Below are 23182 nucleotides of genomic sequence, written 5' to 3' on the forward strand. Positions count from 1 at the left end.
GAGATTTGTAGTATATATCAGTTGTTTATTTAAAAAATCAATATTTGATATTTTATTAAGAATACCAAAACCTTACATGTGTGCATGCAATAAATTGTTCTACATAAATATACAAAATGCGCAATTTATCATTTGACGATTGAAGTTATAAGACACCTTATGTAAAGCACTAAATAAGACTTGTGTAACAAATCTTATCATGAGTTAATCTATTCTAAGAAAAATGTGTTGGTACAAAACAAAATGAATGATACACAAAAGAAAAAAATGCATTTCAGTTTTCACAACACACATGTCTGGAATAACCTTTAGTAGATTTGTAGTAGAACTTAAATTTGGAAATAAAAATAAATAAATATAATAACATTTCTATGCATCAAAACCAAAAAGGGTTACAGGTAAAACAAGTCTGAAGAACCATAACAACAAGCCATCTTTTTCAGATGATTTGCATCCTTAGTTTTTAAAACATACTTAAATTTATAAGTAAAATTTGATCATTTTAATTATTCCAGTACCATAGCATTAGCTACTTTTATAAAGGATAACTTTGTAGTGGACACCAAATTCTTATGAACAGATGATATCTGGTATCTATGATGAGATTATTTGCTCAGTAAAATGCTTTTCTAATATTTGTTTTTTAATGCTTTAACATTCATTTTCTGATTAGTGAAATAAAAACCCAATAAATATAATATATTAAAAGAATATTCAGCAGCATAAATGGCAATTTGAGTAATCTTATCAATAGCTGTAAATTATGAAAAACACATGGTTATATTTTCCAGTTTAAACACTTTATGAAAACATGATTTCATGTCAGACATGTCTGAAGAATATTGAATGAAAGAAATAAACTCATCATAACTTGAAAATTGGTTATACAACATCTGTATTAATTGAAAAATGTAATGCACTAACTGATAACAATGCTGTAAAACTCGGTTTTTTTTAACAACCTCTAACACTATTTATACTGTTATGGCACAAGAATATGAAACCTTATTTGTTCTTTTTTTAATTTTTGGTCAACAAAAAATGGTACAGATGAATGCTTTTCACCTACCTTTAAAATAATTTTAAACAAGAAAATATAAACTAAGATAAAGGTATATTCACAGCTTGATGCAAGGATGAAAAACAATTTGGTGTAACATAAAGGTTGAAAATCTCCACAGTTCCAGTATTAACTTGCCATTTCATTGGCTATTCAGGAACAGTTATTACAAATAGAAAATCAATTTTGATGCATTTTTTCTATGAAAATCTAACATAAACATTAACAAAACAGTAAAACAAAAATCATACACAAATCTGTACTTAGCATAAAGGTCAATTTATAGTTCTAAACTCTTTCATTCAGAAGATGATGTGATAATAGTGTCGTTTTACCTGAAACAGAAACATAATAAAATATATTGCAAGGTAGACAAATAAATGTATTATACATATTGTAAGAAAAAGACAAGATACAAACTTGATTCTAATAGACATTGTTGTTTTAAAATTCATTAGTCCAATTTACAGAGTCTTCCAAATGACTTACTGTGGATTTACTATTATTTGTTGGACACCTTTTGTGTGGATTTTGTGTGTATACGTTAACCCTCAATTTATATGTTTAATGAAGTATGAATTTTCCATAGGTTTGTAGGCAGGATTTAGCAAAACCTTAAAATCATATATCCTTGACAAATTTTCCTTAATCCAGGGAATTGGTATTCATGAAAATAAATGAATCCACAGTATGGTTATGAAATGTTTTCAACTAGACATAAAGCAACCATTTATCAATTAATCTATTAAATGGTGTGGTCCAAATTTAATCATTTAATCAGTATTTCAGAGATAAGTAATGTCTAATGATAAAAATATAACCAGGTCATGTCTGTAAATATTATAAAAACCTGTATCTGACTGATCATCAAGTTAGATATTCAACCTCAAACAAGTTGTGTATCAAATAGTTGATCTTAGCTAAATCTCTTGGTAAGGGGGGACAACTCTTTATTTTTTGTAAACTAGCAAATGTTCATAATATTTATCAAACATTTTACTACTCAACTACATGTAGAATAAAAAAAAACTGTTTAAAATTATTTAGAGCAAAGCCTCCCGTTCTAGCCTTGTACAAATAAAATAATTTTGAGACAATGTATTATTATTCTATATATACTACTGAACATCAAGCATAACTTCTTTTGGTCTTTGATAAGAGGTTATCTTCTTGGCAAAAACACCACATATTATTATTTTAATTTTTCTGTCATCAATGGTAGATTTTAATATGTAGTTGTTGAAGTCAATAAAATTGAGAATGGAAATGGGGAATGGAAAACTTTTTAGATATTTGGATAGTTTTCACATTGATAGATAACTTTAATCATAAACCAATAAAATGTGTCAATGTTTTGTATTGAACTTACAGTGTAAATTACTCTGGTGGTGGTTGACCAAACTTTCCAGCCATTTTGTTAATTAGTGTCTGAACCTTAGGGTTATTTTGATATTTAGAAATGTTAGCTGGATTTGTACTGATGTCTTGAAATGCTGCAGACACTTCAGGATCCTGAAATAAAAAAAAAAACATACCTTTTGCATGACATATATTGAAAGTGTAACATGTCCTTGTTTAGGCCAATTAAAATTAATTGATAGATTTTCATCCCCGCCCGCCCCTCTGAAATCTTCCCGCCTCGATTTTTTTTATTTTTGAAAAAATTACGATTTCCGTATTTTGTTCATTTCCGTTATCGGTAACCGTCGATAATTTCGTTTCATGTGAAACTTCCTTTTTCTAATTTCGGTTTTCGTATTTCATGTATTTCTTAGAGAATTCTTACTGAATGATTAAGTCGATATATTCTGCTGATATATGATGGCAACATCATTTACCGAGAATAGAGATTGATTACGAGAAGGGCGTGAAATATTCGGGTTACGAGTAATACCAAGTGTGTCCAAGAACGCAAATCGCAAAGTATGTCACAAATGACACAAATGTTTGTGAGAAAAACACCTTGGATTTCTTTTATTTATACAATGACTTTGTGTCAAGAAATTTGGACTGTGAATGAAACCCAAAAGCGTAAGAATCGTGGAACACGTTTGACTGGAATACAGAAATTGACACAAGCATGAACTTTATAGATTGGTGACCGTATTTTGAGTTTAGAAAATCGACAAACATACGGCACATTTTTAATTTATTAATTTATAGCAAGCTCTAAGATTTAGATTTATCCATGCTTTTCGTTTTTTGTAGAAAATTAACAGCAAACATCCTCTGTCCCAATACCCACGATAGAGTCATTAAACAACTTTATGTTCTACATTGTAATTATAATTGCATCTTGCATATTAAGGACCAACCCTATTATTTCAACACTGTTTGAGTTTTCATTTTATTCCGTACTTATCGTGCTCGTGTTGCATACCAATGCCTTTGTTTCATTTTATTAGGACAAAAATAAAACATTGCTTAGAAAGCAAAATTCATTTGATATAGATAGTCCAACGTAAGAGAGCATTTCTCCACATTTCTGTTGTTTACTATAAAATAGGTTTCTAAAGTGGCAATTACATGTAGAACAGTGGTTGCCAATTAGATATATATATTTACGAATTTGAAAAAGCGGCATCAGCATATGGAGTATATGTGTCTCAATTGTTACGTTACTCTAGAGCTAGCTAAAAGTACCTTAATTTTGTTGAACAAGGAATGCTGCTTTCTCAAAAGTTGCTAAGTCAGGGCTATGAATCAATCAAATTAAGGTCATTACTCAAGTAATTTTATGGTCGCCATCATGAGCTGATTGGCCATTATGACAAAAGAGTGTCAGAAATCATATCTCAGTGATATTCTTCCTCAATCATAACAACCTTCCATTATTACCGAACTGAACAAAGAAATAACATGATGGGTTCCATATACGGTGCAGGAAAGCTTACCCTTCCGGAGCACCTGATTTCACTCCGGGTTTTTAGTGGAGTTCGTGTTGTTTCCTACTTATTATTTGTAACTGTTGATGTAAATGTCTTTTAGTTTTATGAGTCTTTGGTTACTCCTTGGTTTTGATTGTTATTGTCTTATACACGATACATTATGGATGTATTTACATGATATAAGCTTATTATTACACTTGCATATATGAATAACACGTGACAAGAAGGTTTCATATGAAATAAAATTTAAAAAATAAAATCCTCCCACCCGCCCCATTTTTTTCAAAAATTTGGATGAAAATCTACTAATTAATTTTAGTTGGCCTTACAAAGTATACCTAAATCTACCACTAAAATAAAGTAAGAACAATAGCTCTTGAGAAATAGGAAGGCTTAATCTACCAATAAAATAAAGTAAGAACAATAGCTCTGGAGAAATAAGAAGGCTTAATCTACCAATAAAATAAATGAAAAACAATAGCTCTTGAGAAATAGGAAGTGTGGTCAAATTTGGTTCTTATTTGCCCTATAGTTTCAAAGTAGAGTAATTTTGTAAAATGTAATTAACAACTGACAACTTACGACAAGTGATGAGAAAGGCTATCTTTTGTCAAAAATAAACAAATGACAAAACAAGAATGTGTCCAAAGTACACGGATGCCCCACTCACACTATCATTTTCCATGTTCAATGGACCGTGAAATTGGATAAAAAATATAATTAGGCATAAAAATTAGAAAGATAACATCATAGGGAACATGTGTACTAAGTTTCAAGTTGATTGGACTTCAACTTCATCAAAAACTACCTTGACCAAAAAATTTAACCTGAAACATGCACTTTCATTTTCTATGTTCAGTGGACTGTGAAATTGGGGTCAAAAGTTTAATTTGGCTTTAAAATTAGAAAGATCATATCACAAGGAACATGTGTACTAAGTTTCAAGTTGATTGGACTTCAACTGCATCAAAAACTACCTTGACCAAAAACTTTAACCTGAAGCGGGACAGATGGACGGACAAACATACTGACAGACAGACAGACGGACAGACGAACGGACGCACAGACCAGAAAACATAATGCCCCTCTACTATCGTAGGTGGGGCATAAAAAAGTGAGCTTTTAAGGTAAGAGATGATAAGGTAAATAGCCAAGGCCATAAATTGATCTATGGAAAATATGTGTCACCAAATTATGTGTACCTGGAGAATTTAATAGGGGAAATGATTAATTTTATTTTAATATCTTATCGTATCTTCATTTGTCAACCTACATTAAATTTTACACCACTGTCCCATGTTAGGGAAGAGTTGGGATCCCGCTAACATGTTTAACCATGCCACATTCTCCATGTTTGTGACAGTCCCAAGTCAGAAGCCTAAAATTCAGTGGTTGTCGTTTATTTATGTATTACATAATTGTTTTTTGTTCATATTTTGTAAATAAATTATGCCGTTAGTTTTCTCCTTTGAATTGTTTTACATTGTCATTTCAGGGCCTTTTATAGCTGACTATGCTGTATGGGCTTTGCTCATTGTTGAAGGCCATATGGTGACCTATAGTTGTTAATTTCTGTATCATTTTGGACTCTTGTAGAGAGTTTTCTCATTGACAATTATACCACATCTTCTTTTTTATAATAATAAAATTTTAACCTGGAATGCAGAAAGAATTTCTGGATCACTGAGTAGCTTGGATAAATCTGGCATTCCACCTCCACCTCCAGCGCCTGCTCCTGCTCCAGGCATACCTCCTCCCATACCACCAGGCATGCCTCCCATGCCACCGGGCATGCCTCCCATACCACCGGGCATACCTCCCATACCACCGGGCATACCTCCCATGCCACCAGGCATGCCTCCCATACCACCTGGCATGCCTCCCATACCACCTGGCATACCTCCCATACCACCTGGCATACCTCCCATACCTCCTGAAAAGACAATATGGTAAAGTTAAGGCAATAGTGATTAGTAACAAAATACTGACATAAAAACACTCCAGCATAATGAAAGAAATCATTTGATTTTGCAAATACTAGTGTGCTTCACGGGCATATGGTACAGTTTCAATCCCATAATGATTTGTAACAACAGGGATCTCCATGGATGAAAATTGAACGATGGAGGAACTTTCACCATCACAAACCGTGTGTAACCCGTACAGTGAAGCGTGATCAAAAGTATAACACCCCCCCCCCCCCAACCTTTTAGTCGAGAATGACCAAAAGCTGTCATGAAGGTCCCAATGTACTTTTCTTGCTATTTTTGGTTATTGTTATGGGGGTTAAATATCATGTACAGCTTATTTTTCACGGACACTTGTCAAATTCAGAAGTCATGAACCCATTACCGGTATGGCTGATTTGCAGCAGGTCACAAAACTCAGCTATGAAATATAAACACTAGAATTGAAAACCAAAAGATATAAAGAAACAGGAAATAATATTTTATACAGAAACTCTAAATTATGTTTAGTTCACAAACATGTCAAAATCAAATAAAATGTGACCATATTTTTCTTTGCATTCAAGCAATTGTGCACAATTTTCCTAACAATATACCCTCTTGTCACATGATTTTGGTTTTTTTTGCATTTTGAAGAAGAGTAGTGCACAACAAGTCATAAGTTTGTTGCATTTTGTCAAATAATATACATGTTTAGTTTTAGATGTAAAAAAAATTGGACTGGAAAAATTTCATTCGGTCTGGTAAAGGTAGGTTGTTTACCAGACCGAATGTCCTGTAAAAATAAAATTCATTTGTGTAGACTGGTATCATATGCCTTTAAAGACTATTTTGTGAAACTCTGCATTAAATATGTAAATGTAATTGATTTTTTATTCTCAGGATATTTTTTTGGTCTTGATTTATTGTGTAATGAGAAAACATGGCTGCTATAATACAATGTTTTCATAAACCTTCCTTAAAAGTAAAACTGAGAGCAGCCTCATCATTCCCCTGCTACTCAACACCAAAATTACTCTGAATTTTTCAGGTTCAATGCATTCTGTACTTACCAGGAAATCCCCCTGGGAAACCACCTGGGAATCCTCCAGATGATCCAGTGCTGCTTTCCTGAAATAAAGATTGAATTATAAATGATATAACGAAAAATAAATTCTTGATATATTAAATAAAAAAAAAAGATAAATGTCTTTGCTGAAAATAAGTTTAATAGTTGATCACATAAAAATATCAGATTAAAAAGATTTAAAACTTCTTTTTCAAAAACTATTGCACCTTATATACTTATACATTTTCTAAAATTCAATCTGAAGAAAAGGCCTGAAGTTAACATGCACCCAAAAAGGGATAAACATTTTTAAATGTAGATTCTCGTTCTATAACAATTTAGTTGCCATATTTCTCCATTTATTATTTTTTTTCTTCACAAAAGTGTAGATATAAATTCAAATCATAAGCATGCAGAGAGGGGGGACTTTCATCATTGAAAACTAAAAACAAGACACATTGACCCGTAACATCATATATTTAATATTGCTAAACCTGTCAACAATTTTTTTGTTGGTCTAATGAAACTGACGACCATGGAAACTTTGTCAAACCTTTTCAACTTATAGTCAACCCTGTAATACCGTTGTCATGTATCCTAAATATTGAATATTAGCAAAGCAAAATCGCAACTCTTTAAATGAGAAGGAACTAGTTAACCCTATATACTATATGATCTGACATGTTGCCCAAACTGGACACATATTTCTGACCCAGGCTACCATTATTTGCACAAATTATCAATTTTATAAGTCTTTTGAATCTCATAGGAAAACAAAAAGTTGTACATGTTTTCATGCTCAGCATATTCCCAATCATAATTCAGAGTATTTGAAAACAGAAGTTGGGAGTCTGAAAGATCTGACAAAAATATTTGCTTATCATACACAGGAATGGATAGACGAAAAGTGTGATTGCAATATAGCCATATATACAAGGATGGGGATAGAATGTCCAAATTGAACAGCAAACCCAAATCAAATAATGACAAAGGTGGCAATGTTGATGTTTAATGATATTATCAAAGATCCTTGTTTACCTATCCTCAAGATCTTTTAATGACTTTCTTGTTATCAATACAGCAAAAATTTGTATAAATAATTTAGTTTCTTTTTTAAAATTTCTCCATTGATAACTTACATGTAAAAAAAATTAAGAAAATGAGGTATGATGACTCCTTATGAGATCAAATGAAATAGAAATCAAATACTACAGATCACTGTATGGACTTCATGAATGAACAAAACTTACACTGCATAGAAAGCTATAAAAGTCCACAAAATATATATAACTGTCTTTGTTTACACTGCATAGAAAGCTATAAAAGTCCTCAAAATATATATACCTGTCTTTGTTTACACTGCATAGAAAGCTATAAAAGTCCTCAAAATATATATACCTGTCTTTGTTTACACTGCATAGAAAACTATAAAAGTCCTCAAAATATATATACCTGTCTTTGTTTACACTGCATAGAAAGCTATAAAAGTCCTCAAAATATATATACCTGTCTTTGTTTACACTGCATAGAAAACTATAAAAGTCCTCAAAATATATATACCTGTCTTTGTTTACACTGCATAGAAAGCTATAAAAGTCCTCAATATATATATATATACCTGTCTGTTTACACTGCATAGAAAGCTATAAAAGTTCTCAAAATATATATACCTGTCTTTGTTTACACTGCATAGAAAGCTATAAAAGGCCTCAAAATATATATACCTGTCTTTGTTTTTCATAATCTTCTTTTGCTTTCCTGATTCTTTCTTTTCTGGCATTCAATTCTTTTTCTTGCTTCTTTCTCTCATATTTCCTTTTGTGTTCAATTATTTTCTTTGCCTAGATTATTAAGTTGAATTATACATAGACGTTAATGAATCTTGTCTCTTATATCTTTTATATGCTGACAGTAGAACTACTATATGTTTTCACGTTTAAACCTGTCTATAAAATATTACTGAGTATAAGACAAAGATTTTGTAAATAGAGTTCTTTGAATTCATCATGTTTCATTCTTTCCAATCTTTCTGACTACATTCAAAAGCAGTGATTTTTTTTTTTTAAATCTGAACAAATTAAATTAACAAAACTTTGGTGAAGATGTAGAAAATCAACTACCGGTAAAATCAACAAATCATAAATGAAATGTTTAAAATCACTGTAAAATAAAACGTACATTTGGTGTAACATCATGTAACAACTCATTAGCAGTGTCATCATAATCCAGTTTACAGGCCATTGTAAGATCATGGTAGGCATCCTCCCATTGTCCTAATTTCCTAAAAAATAAAATTGTAGTGATTAGGAGGTGAAATGTTTCAGTTCTCATAAAAAAAATAATCCTGGGGATCCTTCAAGAAAATCAGCTGGTCCTGACTATTATTTCTATTGTAATCTGCTGGTCCTGACTATTATTTCTATTGTAATCTGCTGGTCCTGACTATTATTCCTATTGTAATCTGTTGGTCCTGACTATTATTTCTATTGTATTATGTTGGTCCTTTGTAAAATTTGGTGGTCAAAACCTTCAAACCCCCACTTTACAAAAACTCTGAATTTGTTTTCTATTTGTAATTCAAACAATTATAGACTCCTACATTGTATCAACGTTCTGACAATAATATCCTTTTATCAATTTAACTGGTTTATTCATATCCTCATAAGTTTGTCATTGCCATCTTTTCCTGAGGACAAAATGAAAAACTCACAATCTTGTATACAACCCACATTTTCTGGGATGGCTCTTCAACAGAGTTTTCTATTTAGCATTGTTGCTGTTAAGGCCAACAATACCATTCTGCCTACTGTGAATTCATTTATTTTCGTGGATTGAGGAAAACTTGCATTTTCGTGGATATTTGATTTCGTGCTTTTCCCAATCTGTGCATACAAAGCCTATTGAAAATTTGTAATTCGTTGAACATTTGAATTCGTGGTTCACCAGTATCAACGAAAGCCACGAAAATTGGTATCCAACGAAAAATAATGGATCCACAGTATTTTAACAAACAAATCTGAAGTACGTATTTTTTCCTCAATAGTTTGTTATTGTTTTAAAATTGTTTTGATGGCAATGTATTGTAAAACTCCCATTCCACTTGTATCCATACCAAAGCATCACTTACTTTTTTGCCATTCCCCTCCATTTGTATCCTTGAGCAGAATCTGGATTCAGTTCAATGGCTTTATCACAATCATGTATAGCTTTATTCAATTTCTTCAATTTGATAAAAGCACTGCAAAAAGAGACAACATAAAGAATAGATATTAAGTTCTTCTGATCAAGCATAAAACTTTGGTTACTATTAAATGTCAGGGCAGTACATTTTATGACAGTAATTCTAATCAATACAGACAATTAGCTGTTTGGTATTTCAATAATTAACAAGCACAATATGATAAATATATTAATTGATTTTCTATGGTTTTGTAATTAAGTTTTTTGAAATGATTTTGCATATGAAAACAGATTGAATTTTTTAACTTTCAAACGGGTTAACGCAATTTCAATAATTATTTAGACTAGTATTATGAAAATAATTGTAAATCTTTTGTTTTGTTTCACATAATTGTATGAATTTCATATGTCACATAAATATGTCACTGTTTGTTGTGGTCTGTGCTGTTGTCCATAGTTTTTCTGTGATCTCCATGTTGAAATGTACTTATATATTATTTATTTATGCGTTTCTCTGTGTTGAGTGTTTTTGCTTTTGTTTGTACTGTATTCCTGTCATGTAGTGTTGTCATTTTAGCATATTGCCATATAAATGGGTGGTTTTGCCTGCCATAAAACCATGTTCAACCCACATTTTTTTTCTTAAAATGTCCTGTATCAAGTCAGGAATATGTCAGTTGTATATCAAATAGTCTGTAACTATGTATGTTCGTGTTTGTTTTTTCAGTATTTCTGTTTTTTTCCTCTTATAGTTGATGTCTTTACCTAGGTTTTAGTTTGGAACCCAGATTTTTTTCTTTCAATTGATTTAAAACTTTTGAACACAGTATACTACTGTTGCCTTTATTTATTCAAAGCCCTGCTTTTATAAAAATTAACAAAGTTATACATTTATAAAATACAACTGTTGACTTGAATGACAACATACCTTCCTCTCTTTGCATACAATAAAGCAGACATTGGGTTGACCTTGATAGCCTCTGTAAATATTTTCACAGCCTCTTCCAAGTTTCCTGTAATCAAGACAAAATAACAAAAAAATAACAAGACATTAATGCAAGAAATAACAACATTGTGCAAATGTTTTATTATTTTATATATTTCAAAAATATCTTATTACACATTTGTACTTGAAATAATGAGATTTTAATGCAAGTACACAATGAAAAATCTAATCAGGCAGTGAGATAACCAGTCTGAATAATCATATCGCTGTTTAATTCTTACAAATGACAAAACTGCTGAAAAGACACTAATCTCAACACCACTGAAGTATGGTCATAAATTTTGTTGAATATATGAAAAGATTGTGAAAATAACTTTTAGACATGGCTGACATAGCAGCACTCCTCTTCTAGCCAGCCGAATCGAACTTTCTCTTCACTGATATCAACATGACTGAAGTACAGGTTTAATCTCCCCATAACTTGACAACATGGTGAAACTAACCTTCAGACATGGCTGACATAGCAGCACTCCTCTTCTCGTCAGCTGAATCTAACTTTCCCTTCACTTATATCAACACAACTGAAGTACAGGCTTAAATTCCCTATAACTTGACAATATAGTGAAACTAACCTTCAGACATGGCTGACATAGTAGCACTCCTCTTCTCGTCAGCTGAATCTAACTTTCTCTTCATTGATATCAACATGACTGAAGTACAGGCTTAATCTCCCTATAACTTGACAATATAATGAAACTAACCTCCAGACATGGCTGACATAGCAGCACTTCTTTTCTCGTCAGTTGAATCTAACTTTCTCTTCACTGATATCAACATGACTGAAGTACAGGCTTAATCTCCCTATAACTTGACAATATAGTGAAACTAACCTTCAGACATGGCTGACATAGCAGCACTCCTCTTCTTGTCAGCTGAATCTAACATTCTCTTCACTCATATCAACATGACTGAAGTACAGGCTTAATCTCCCTATAACTTGACAATATAGTGAAACTAACCTTCAGACATGGCTGACATAGCAGCACTTCTTTTCTCATCAGCTGAATCTAACTTTTCCTTCACTGATATCAACACAATTGAAGTACAGGCTTAATCTCCCTATAACTTGACAATATGGTGAAACTAATCTTCAGACATGGATGACATAGCAGCACTCCTTTTCTCATCAGCTGAATCTAACTTTCTTTACACTGATATCAACATGACTGAAGTACAGGCTTAATATCCCTATAACTTGACAATATAGTGAAATTAACCTTCAGACATGGCTGACATAGCAGCACTTCTTTTCTCATCAGCTGAATCTAACTTTTCCTTCACTGATATCAACATGACTGAAGTACAGGCTTAATATCCCTATAACTTGACAATATAGTGAAACTAATCTTCAGACGTGGCTGAAATAGCAGCACTCCTTTTCTCATCAGCTGAATCTTACTTTCTCTACACTGATATCAACATGACTGAAGTACAGGCTTAATATCCCTATAACTTGACAATATAGTGACACTTACCTTCAGACATGGCTGACATAGCAGCACTCCTTTTCTCGTCAGCTGAATCTAACATTTCTTCAGTGACTTCCAGACTGGCATCAGCATACTCAGGTAATTCCTCATCATCATCAGTAATCACATCTGCCTCGTCCAATTCTAAAGGAGCAAATTTTAAAGTGTATTTTCTAATATTTCTTTTTAAATCACATAAAAACAGCAACATGCTGTCATCCAACATATTTTCACAGATTTAAAATGTTCAAACCAACTGGTGGCAATTTAATTTCACAATTTCACATTGCCTTGATGTATTCATATTACGAAAGATCCAAGTTTAAACACATGCATGTTATTTTCCTACTTATCAAAGTTGTGCAAATAAATAGATCATAAAAACAAGTTGGTTTACAGTATACAATATTTTCAGCTTGGTGGTGAATTATTATCCTTGATGTCATTTCAATCTAAGACACTTTTTTTACAGCTGTGTGTGTACTAACCATATGAATAAAACTGCCAACACTGCATTTGAGGAAAGTCATTTGTTATACATATTAATACTTTGTCACTAGATGATAAACAACAACCGTTTGATTTCTAAGCCTAATCTTGATTTCAAGTAATTTTCCCTACAACTTTCTCTCTGGTCAGTAAAAGGCAGATATCAAATCTTGCTGTTACCTTACTGTCCTGATAATAACATAGGTGTGTGTTGCTTTTCCATGCAGGATTGTTTTTTATGTAGAATATTTGAATATGAACTGATATATACTATTCTCGCTGAAAACCTTAAACATAAGAGATTGGTCACAGGAACACAAAATCTTGTCCTCTACATTTTTATCTGGATAAGTAAGTGTTTAAGAAATAAGTGTTTAGTTGAGCCAAAATATGAAATTATTGCCTCACATTTGTGTCTTGAAAGGTGTTTTGGGAATTAGGAATAAGCTTTTTTATTAACATAGAAGCACTTTAACAAAAAAAATCAGATTTGAGGAACATTTTACAAAAACTTTGAGTAACAAGTTTTTTGTGAAAGAGTTACAGGTGTACATGTTTAATTGTAAACTATTATCTACCTAAATCACTTTCTTCACTTTCTGGTTCTGGTTCTGGCTCTGGTACAGGTTCAGGCTGTTAAAAAAATAGAGTAATAATAATTCTCATTCCAGTACATGTATCAAATTAATGTTTACAAACAGTATAATTAAATTACTACTATGTTATAATTTATTTGCAAATTGTTTGGTAAAATTCTACATTTTTTCTTTGAATAATAAGAGACGAATATGTATCAATGAGACAGCAGCCCATCTACAAATATTATCAAACGACATCCTGAGGGCAACATACAGTCTTCAACAATATACACAAGCCTTTTATTCATAAGGTCTAAATGCTGTAGTATGAAATGTCTTATTTTCACATTTTGTTTCTGTACTCAAGCAGTATTTTATGTTGTACCAGCATGACCAGTAAGTGTTCTCTATGAAAACTAGTGAATAAGTTAAAGGTTATTTGGTTTTAAAGATATATTCAAAATACCTTAACATATATTATTATTATTGGTAAACAAGTCATGCAAAGTCATATTATCAGTATCCTTAGCCTCCTCTTAATTAGGCCAAATTAAAAGATAGGATTCCCTACCTTACCTGTTTGTCTATCCTAAAGTTTTTATTGACATTTTTGTGATGAATCATGATACGATTGATGGTATTGCCATTCGTGCCTTTAAATTGAGGGGGAGAAAATCAGCAAAATAGAAGAAATCAAAGAGCTGAAGAGCTCTGAAGGGAAAAGACGGCCATTGTTCCAATTTTTAGGGGGTATCTTTTGATAGTCTACATACAAAGAATGAGCAAAAGAACAGCTAGAACATATAGAAAGGCTGACAATAATGAAACTAATTGTTGTTTATTGTTATTTCATTTCCTTAGTCAAGAATTCATCATAGAGACAATTTGGACCAATGAGATCTGCACCTTCTAAATCAAAACATTTGATTTAAGTTGGGAGCTAATTATTCAAAATTCAACTGAATTTAACAACTACTACATTATATTTTAAAATTTTAATTATGTACAACTGAACATGCTGAACGGCAGGCTAAGACTATTCTCAATTTTTTGTGACAATATTCTCAAGAAAGTGAGGACTGAAAAATCTATTCAGTTTTAATTTTCCATTGATAAAGTTCCCAGTTACAACTCTCATCACAGGGATACATGTACTTATAAAATCAAATATGATTGATATAAAAGCTGTGTGAAGTTTGTTTCCAGATCCCACATTTTGATATATCTGTAAAATTCATGAATAAATAGCTTTAAACTACAAAAAGCAATATTTAAAAAAAAATGAGAAAAAAAAATGACCACTACAATAATTATGCTGGTACGCATAATTATTTTTTAATTGATAATTGATGACTACTTATCATATATATATACTTAATGTGACATTTTTAGTGTTCATATACATTAACTTTCATTTTAATGGTTAATTACTCATCAATTGAGGTGCTCCTTAATTGGAGAAAGATTCTAAAAACATAACTTTACAGAAAGAATGAAAACTGCAGTTGCTCTCCCCAATCTCAATAGGTATAAACTACAAAAAGCAACATTTTTTTTTTTTTTTTTTTTAACCATTTCAATAATTATGTTGGTACACTTTTTTTTTTATATAGAAGACTACTTATCATATACTAAATGTCACATTTTAAATGTTGAGAAACATTTACTTTGATTTTAGTGTAAAATTACTCATCAATTGAGGTGCTCCTGAATTGGAGGAAGATTCTAAAAACAGAACTTTACAGAAACAATGAAAACTGCCGTTTCTCTCCCCAATCTCATGTATCCCCATTGACATTGTTTACCGCGAAAGTTGACCTACATATTATCTGATTATAGCCTCAGATACAAGCATTTCATGTTGGTGTGTGAATCATCTACACTACAGCAAACATCATTAGGTTTATATTTAACAAATACAGATTTTTAAATTAGTATACAAGTACTGTGAATGATTTTTATAATGAATAAAGGATATCCCTGTGTAGTGTGGCATTCCAACAATGAGGTTACTAGGTTAGATATATTTAGAATATTTCGTAATACTGATTTTTCCGGACTGTAAAAGAAACGTATATAGTGTACGGGAAAGCTCAATATACGATAATTTCATGAGAAACAGAAGGGAAATGTGTAAAAAATGTATTTAAAGTCAATCTGTTCTCCTTGTCATCAATTTCAGTATGACATTTTGAGGGGGTTTCCAAACTATCAAAACAAAATGATTGACGTGAGGGAATGATACTCTGGCCAACCCCATTAGGGAATTGACGGCTTGAAGCCGTCTTTCCCTAAAAATCTTATCTGCCTATGCCAATTTTCATAAGGAGGAAACCCTGGACATACATTTTAGTCTGATCTTATCTCTTCACTGTTTTGTATAAAATTGTCTGCAGTTTTTCTGATAACATTTTGTGTTGAGAAATTGTTACCAGAACACACAGCAATGGCAAAATACGAGTTTCTTATGAAATGTGTGCTACTTATTTCCTTGTTAAGTTCTATATCAAAATTGTGTATACTACTTCAAAATTCACAAAAAGACATGTACATGCGTGGAAAATAACAATATATCCTCCTAAAAGAGAAATTCAAAGATCATTGAAAAGATCCTCACTCAGCATCAATATATATTTACTATCTTAAATACCTCAGGTTCCTTTGCAGGTTGTGGTTTTGTCTCCTCTTTTGTGGGCTCTGGTTTACTTGGAGGGGGTAAGTTTGCACCTAAACTGAAAACAAAAAGATAATCATGTCAGCTTACAAGGTCTCCTAAGTAATTTATTGATTCATAAATTATAATGTTATACAAAAAATATTGACTTATTTGTAATGATTGTGACTGATTTTACAAGAGAAATTTAAATTTTATTTGCTTGCATTTTATGATACATATCTATTGTTTTGTCGTTTCTTTGACAAAACAAATTATACAACACATCTTATTATTTTTTAAACACATCTTGAACCAAATCTTATTAAATAACTTATACAAGCATAAATAGATAAAACGGTTTCAAAATTCTAATCAACTGCTTAAACTTGAGGAACCATACGATATGCAAGTACATTTCTAAAATTTGCAGCTATTGAACATTTCTTTCTTAATTCGAGAGCAAATATCTTGTCAAAAGTTGGCAGTTATAATAGCGTAATAATCACTCCCCTGTTTGAACACTTCAAATAAAACAATTCTGTTTCAATACAATATAAAATCACTCCTGTTTGGCAGCATTATTCTTAGTCAAGAGGAAAATCTACTTGTGTTTAAACAAGTGTAACGATTTTGAGTAGGTGGCGTCGGGATATTTTGGCAGTTTTCACTCAAAAGGCATGTGTTTTATTGTGGTGTGTGTAATTTTGGTGCTTCACCCAATTGATGTGTTTGATTTTGGAACAATAGAAGTGTGCGAGCTCATTCGTATTTGCCCTTATTTACCCGTTTATATATATTGACAAAATATCAATGACATACACAAACTAGAAACACGACACAATTAACTAAAATAAATCAGGGAATCGGATATGAATGCAATTGCAAAATAATTCTGTATGTAGTGGGTTGAACGCTAAAAGAAAAGGATTTAAAAAAAATATTTTTTTTTAATCAAAATTCAAATGAAATAAATTTTAATCATTATCTCTATTGCAACTAAATGTTAAAGATTAACGATTAAGGATTTAAATTTTAGCCTTTGGCAGTACATGTTAATTAACAGAAGATAAAGGATTTGAAGTTGTTTTTATATACTAATTACCAATAACGGTGTCTAATAAGCAATAGCTGGGCATATTTATGATATATGTGAATATAAATTCATATTGTGTTTTCTTAACAATTTTAGAAAATTGACAATTAAATAAAAATTATATAGTGTTGTTGTCAAATTATACCTAATATTTATTTGCAGAATTGGCTATGTATAGAATTATAGGAAATATATACGGAAGGCATGATAATTACATAAGATATTTCCCCCAACAATTTACGTTACGATATCGTCATACTGGTCATCGATTTTGGAGTTTCAATATTTAGTGTTTGCTTTATTTTCGTGTGTTTAATTTTGGCACTTTCATTGGAGGCACCAAATAAACCAAAATAACCCAATTTACGGTAGCATCTCTCATTGTTAGGATCACGATTTTGGTGAGAGTCTTGACAAAGTCCTGGAAACACACACCATGGCAGATACATATACATGTATGTAGGAAAGGTCTGACCAAAAAAATAAATCAACTTTTCATTAAAAGTTATTTCCCTTTTTCTTTTTTGACAGGGAGACAGATTAATATAAGGGAAACCTTGTTTCTGAATCTCTTGTATATCATGTACATGATTTTTGAAATAAAATATATTTAAAGTAAAAGTTGGCAGTAAATAACCAAAATGGTGTAGCTTTCTACAAGTCATATAATCCATTAGTCATTAGATTAAAATCAGAATTCTGCTAAGTCTCCAGCATGGCTGGTTTAAAAATAATTTTACCTAACTAGCCATTCCTTGAAAAAGCTCAACTCTGGCAAGTGTATAGTATCTGGGTCCCTCTTTAAATTTTTAACAAATTCTTTCAAAAGTTCTAGTTGCATCTGATCCATGATGCTGGATTAGTATTTTACTCACAAAATCTGAAAAAAAAGAACATAAATATTATAAGTATACCTAAAAAAAATCAGATGAACAAAAACACAATTGGACGTGTCCAGGTACTTGTACATCCTGTCAACAAAAAGACACTAGGAACAGACCTGAGAGTACTCACAGGTATCTGACAGCTTGTTCAAAGCCACTAACAACTAATAAAAAAAATCATGCTTCAAAGCAGGGCTTCCAAAATATATTTAAGCCAGCCGGACATTTTATATCTGATCCGGATTTTATTCCCTAAAGACTAAGTCACAAAAGGCAATCATGGAAATCACTTGCAATTGGCCATCTGATCGGCCATCCAAATGATTGACATTAGATTTAAACAATATTAAACTTTACTTTGATATTAATTTGATGTTCTGATGTAAACTATTAAATTGGCAGCAAATCAGCATGCTCATATCTGCCGAAGACTCTTTATTTGTGCAAAATGACTTTGTAAAAAACTTTTACTTTCGTTTTTAAATCACATTTCTTAAACCGGATGTTGACTTGACAATGTTAAAAAAAGGACCAGAAACTGATACGTAAAATCCAAGTACATTATCAAAGCAAGATTGAGTGAAGAAACTCTTGTCACGTTATTTCTTCAACAATATACTTGAAACGAACGTTTGATACAGGTATCAATGATAATTTTAGCGTTTTTTAAGAAATGTTGGATGCATAATTAAATTTCCCACATGCGCACACATGTTCTAGTTCGTTCAACGTAGTTCAAACGATTTTTCATTTGAAACCTTTTAAATTTTTTCATCAAATCATGTTTATAAAGGTATTTCTTATAATTTTAATCTTTTGGACTGAATCAATTAGATACAAACCCCTGAAATTTAACAAAATAACTTTGAATAGACCGATCAATTTGTACGATGTTCGGTAATGAAAATAGTTTACCTGTCACTTGAACAGGTAGATTTCAGCTGTCCAACAACTAATTAGCCTTGATTAAAATTAGAAAGTATTGAAGTAGGGGTTGTTTTGATAGTAATTAATCACCATGTCACTTTTATGACCGGAAACGTGTGGCTGTAAAAAGCAAAAAGTTGGGTCAAGAAGATCGGGAATTATGTTAAAATGTCAGACAGACTTTTAAGAAAGCATTGAAAACCAAAAAGTATATGACCGTATCATGCTTTGCCCAGCCGGACTTTTACCGGATATAATACAAATGTCCAGAATATATGACCGTTTTGGAAGCCTTGCTTCAAAGACTAAACTATCAATCCGTACACATCCAACATCCAATGGATTTAGTGTAAAGACGTCATAAACAGTCAAGAGAAAAACATGACCTTGTGCAAGGTCAAGTTAGAGGTATCGACAGATTGTAGATCCATGAATGTGTATATGTATATAACATACTAGTAATATTTAGTTTGCTTTTAATTTACTGATAACAAAATCAGTATTTATACCAATAAAAACAATATTCAATGATCTTATTACAGTGTTGAATTGGTAACCTTTTAGAATAAGTTTATTCAAACGAGCGATAAGTTTACAAGGATCATTTCTAAATTTCCGGGCACGGCTAACAATATTTCTGTAAAAATGAGGATGTGCTATCCCTTCTGCAATAAGTTTTCTACAGGTACAACCAAACTTCAAAACCAAATCTATATATCTACGGAAAAATTTAGTAAAGGTTTTAAGTAATTTATGGTAATGATATCCCTGGTTTAATAATTTACCAGTAATACATAGATTGCGTTCGTTAAAATAAAAAATGTCAACATTTTTTACATGCTAAATATATTTTATTAAAAAAAATCCACAGGTATTGACTCTGAGGCACAAAGATTTTTCTAAAGCTTGTTTAGGACTTTTTGTAGACAATAAATGCTAGAACATCATGGACAAACAAGTAATCAAAGAGCAGATTGCTCTGAGGGATACGATTGCCATTGTTTTCATTGACACATGTATACATGTAGCTGGATAATATTATTTTCAAAACTAATTCAACTGCACATGTAAAATGTAATTTACGAAATCTGAATAGTTACAAAATAGCCAATCCCGGATACAAGTGTATGAACAATGTACTTAGGCCTATTGTGTTTTATTTTTGTACTATCAATTCTAATTTTACTTTCCACAGCAGTCACTGAGACTCAGAGTGAGAGAAGGTATTTCACTTTGTATCTGATCACCTATTTTCTTACGTAAATTATAGGAGGAACCCCATTCCCAACTCTTTAAATATTTAATTCCCTTAGGGTCAGTGGCCATGACTCCTTTAAATTTCCATACACATTCCTCGGTTTAAATTGCGATCATTTTTAATATAATACCATGTTTATCGACAGAACAAGTTAATTTTTCTCGATGTGTTGTATAGCATTTTGATCAGAATTGACTGAAAGTTACTTCCAGAAGGGAGACAACTCGAAACGATAATATGGAAGAATTCATTTCGCCTGAAGGGGTGTTGTAGTAACACCTTTACGATGTGGACTACATTTATTTTAATTTAAATGATGCATATGATTTAAAATTATGCAACAACAATAACCCTCAATAGCAAACATACATAAAAAATATCCCATGAGTTTTAAATTAATCAATTGAGTGGGGAATCCAGAGCAACCATTCAATGCAATATCCCTTTAAAATAAAGTCAAGAAAACTATACGCATGCGCATAATTACCTAAACAAACCCTGGAGCAAGAATGTATATTAAAGGTTAATTAAACGACCTATATGGTTCTCTATTTCTTTATGGAAGTACAATATCAAATATCAGTTTCATAATGTTTAGAATAAAATGGTCGACGTGAGAGCATGGCCCTGAGCCAATGGTATAAGTTTACAGATTGCTTGAAAGCAATCGTATCCCAAAAATCTTAATAGGTTTACAATTTTATAAGGAAAATCTCTGCAACAAATTCTCCATGTTTTTGGTAAAAAACTTGGCTTTATTTGCCTCTAAACATGCTAAGTCCCCATTTACAATTAATAAGATTAAATATTTAACAGCAACAACTATTCCCTGCTTACAAAATTGCACATCTCTTTCATTCTGTATTTTGACTGTTTCGATATTGTAGCAGTTTGAAAATTTTGTAATATTATATTTTACAGACATACAGAAGACCACAGAAGGGGTCATAAACTTCAACATTTTTTCTTTTGATTGATTTTTTTTCCAGCTTCAAATTTGCATGCTAAAATTTTCTTTTTTCCATGGTTGATTCAGTCACTAAATATTAGAAAATGAATTGTAATATTATCACCACAAGTGGTTTTCTTTATAAGAAATGGTTGTATTTTGACTGAAATTACTGTAATACATGTACGTTAAATAGGGTACTAGAGTAGTATGAATTGATGTCTGATTCAGAATGATATGAAACTAGCTTTATATAAGGATAACTTTTATCATACATAAGCAACTGTCATGACGATATTCTCAAAAACTGCTATTTAGCATTATACACTATATAATTTTTGTAATAATAGAAGGAGTTAGATAGATATCTGCTTCTCTGATGTTTTATGCCATTTTACATGTTATAAATATGTATTTTTATTTATTCTTGACCTTGTACTGATAACCATAAAGTGCTTAAAATAATAAAGAATAATAAATTGTGTTTTCAGATTATTTTTTAAGACAATGTCTAGTGTATAGTCGCCGTCAGCTGAAATTCGTAGCGGTAATCAGTAAAAATAATCTAAACTATCAATCCCGTTCACTCGAGATATAGTTTTTCACATTCCATTCATAAATCGCAAAAAGAAAAACCACTACTGACCTACCTTTTAAGTGATCGCACTGTAATAATCCTGACCTTCACTTTTTCATAGACGATTTTGAATGGTGGAATCAGCCATTGTTTTTACCGGAAGTGTTTCCGTGGAGTTCAATTTCATAAAATTTGCATAAAACGCGGGAAACCTTATCACATCAATGAAAGGAACATTTCAGGAAACTGCGTACAGTGACGAATGTCATATGTAAACAAATGATCCTCATAGAAACGAAGATGGCGGAATTACAATGGAAAATATTCTGGAAAATGTGAAGGTCAGGATTATTACAGTGCGATCACTTAAAAGGTAGGTCAGTAGTGGTTTTTCTTTTTGCGATTTATGAATGGAATGTGAAAAACTATATCTCGAGTGAACGCGATTGATAGTTTTAATTATTTTTACCGATAACCGCTACAAATTTCAGCTGACGGCGACTATAGGTGGAATGCTTTGAATTCACTTCAATAGAAGATACTTGGTCAGCCATAAGCAGTTGGGCTAAAGAATATGTCATATAATGCGCTGGCTTGTGACACAGAGGTCCTAGGTTCAGTACCGTTGGAGAGGGGACAAATTGTTTTGTATGTTGAATCATTCTCTCCGGTTACACTCTGTCCACTATGCAATTTAATGATTTATTGATTAATTTGTTGCTAAATTATATTTATTGATTAGAGTTTCCTATGATTGGGTGTGTATATTGCAAGTTATTGATCTGTTGATTAGAGCACTGTAACATACAAAGGCAAGTTTGAAAGTCGCCTATGTCTTTACAAGTAGCTGCTGAAATGAAAGTAGATACCACATGCTGTGTTTCTACTTCTACTTCAAAATTGATGCCATGCGTGCGGTTTTCTGTATTATAAGGATACTTATTACCACAAAGTTTTAATTAATGCAACACTGGAATTTTTTCTAATTAGCTTCAGTTACCCTACCACGCTGTGTGGAAATTTCTGGTCTAATGTCAACAACCTTCACCTTTCTTGGCCGCTGATATCAAAGAAAATAAATGACCGATTTTCTTATTTTAAAACTTTATGGTTCATGGATATTATCCAGATCACTAAACAAATGAATAATCAA

The 23182-nt window shown here is 31.7% G+C and overlaps 1 protein-coding gene across 8 annotated transcripts; it reads right to left on the reverse strand.

Annotated features, from left to right (window-relative positions):
• Nucleotides 1-4: 4 nt before the first annotated feature.
• On the reverse strand, nucleotides 5-23146 carry LOC139485292 (hsc70-interacting protein-like). Of its 8 annotated transcripts, XM_071269695.1 has the most exons (14): nucleotides 23035-23146; nucleotides 18175-18314; nucleotides 16336-16417; nucleotides 13686-13740; nucleotides 12625-12762; nucleotides 11072-11156; nucleotides 10091-10201; nucleotides 9142-9244; nucleotides 8688-8804; nucleotides 6968-7025; nucleotides 5849-5881; nucleotides 5604-5806; nucleotides 2430-2572; nucleotides 5-1395 (listed from the first exon to the last, which is right to left on the reverse strand). In XM_071269695.1, the coding sequence occupies exons 2-13, from the start codon at nucleotides 18282-18284 to the stop codon at nucleotides 2438-2440; spliced, it is 1230 nt and encodes a 409-aa protein (XP_071125796.1). In that variant the 5' UTR covers nucleotides 18285-18314; nucleotides 23035-23146; the 3' UTR covers nucleotides 5-1395; nucleotides 2430-2437. The 8 variants fall into 8 exon arrangements, with proteins under 8 accessions (XP_071125796.1, XP_071125792.1, XP_071125788.1 ...); XM_071269691.1 differs by having other exon boundaries at nucleotides 5604-5860; XM_071269687.1 differs by having other exon boundaries at nucleotides 5604-5881.
• Nucleotides 23147-23182: the final 36 nt, after the last annotated feature.

The sequence above is a fragment of the Mytilus edulis genome, chromosome 8 (genome assembly GCF_963676685.1).
Source record: "Mytilus edulis chromosome 8, xbMytEdul2.2, whole genome shotgun sequence".
NCBI lineage: Eukaryota > Metazoa > Mollusca > Bivalvia > Mytilida > Mytilidae > Mytilus > Mytilus edulis.

Excerpts from the sequence above, each read along its gene's own strand:
- LOC139485292 (XM_071269687.1), bottom strand. The coding sequence starts at position 18,284 with ATGGATCAGATGCAACTAGAACTTTTGAAAGAATTTGTTAAAAATTTA. Across the intron at positions 9,245-10,090 it reads TGGAGGGGAATGGCAAAAAA|GAAATTAGGACAATGGGAGG; the intron begins GTAAGTGATGCT and ends TTTATTTTTTAG. Across the intron at positions 8,805-9,141 it reads TACATGATGTTACACCAAAT|GCAAAGAAAATAATTGAACA; the intron begins GTACGTTTTATT and ends TTAATAATCTAG.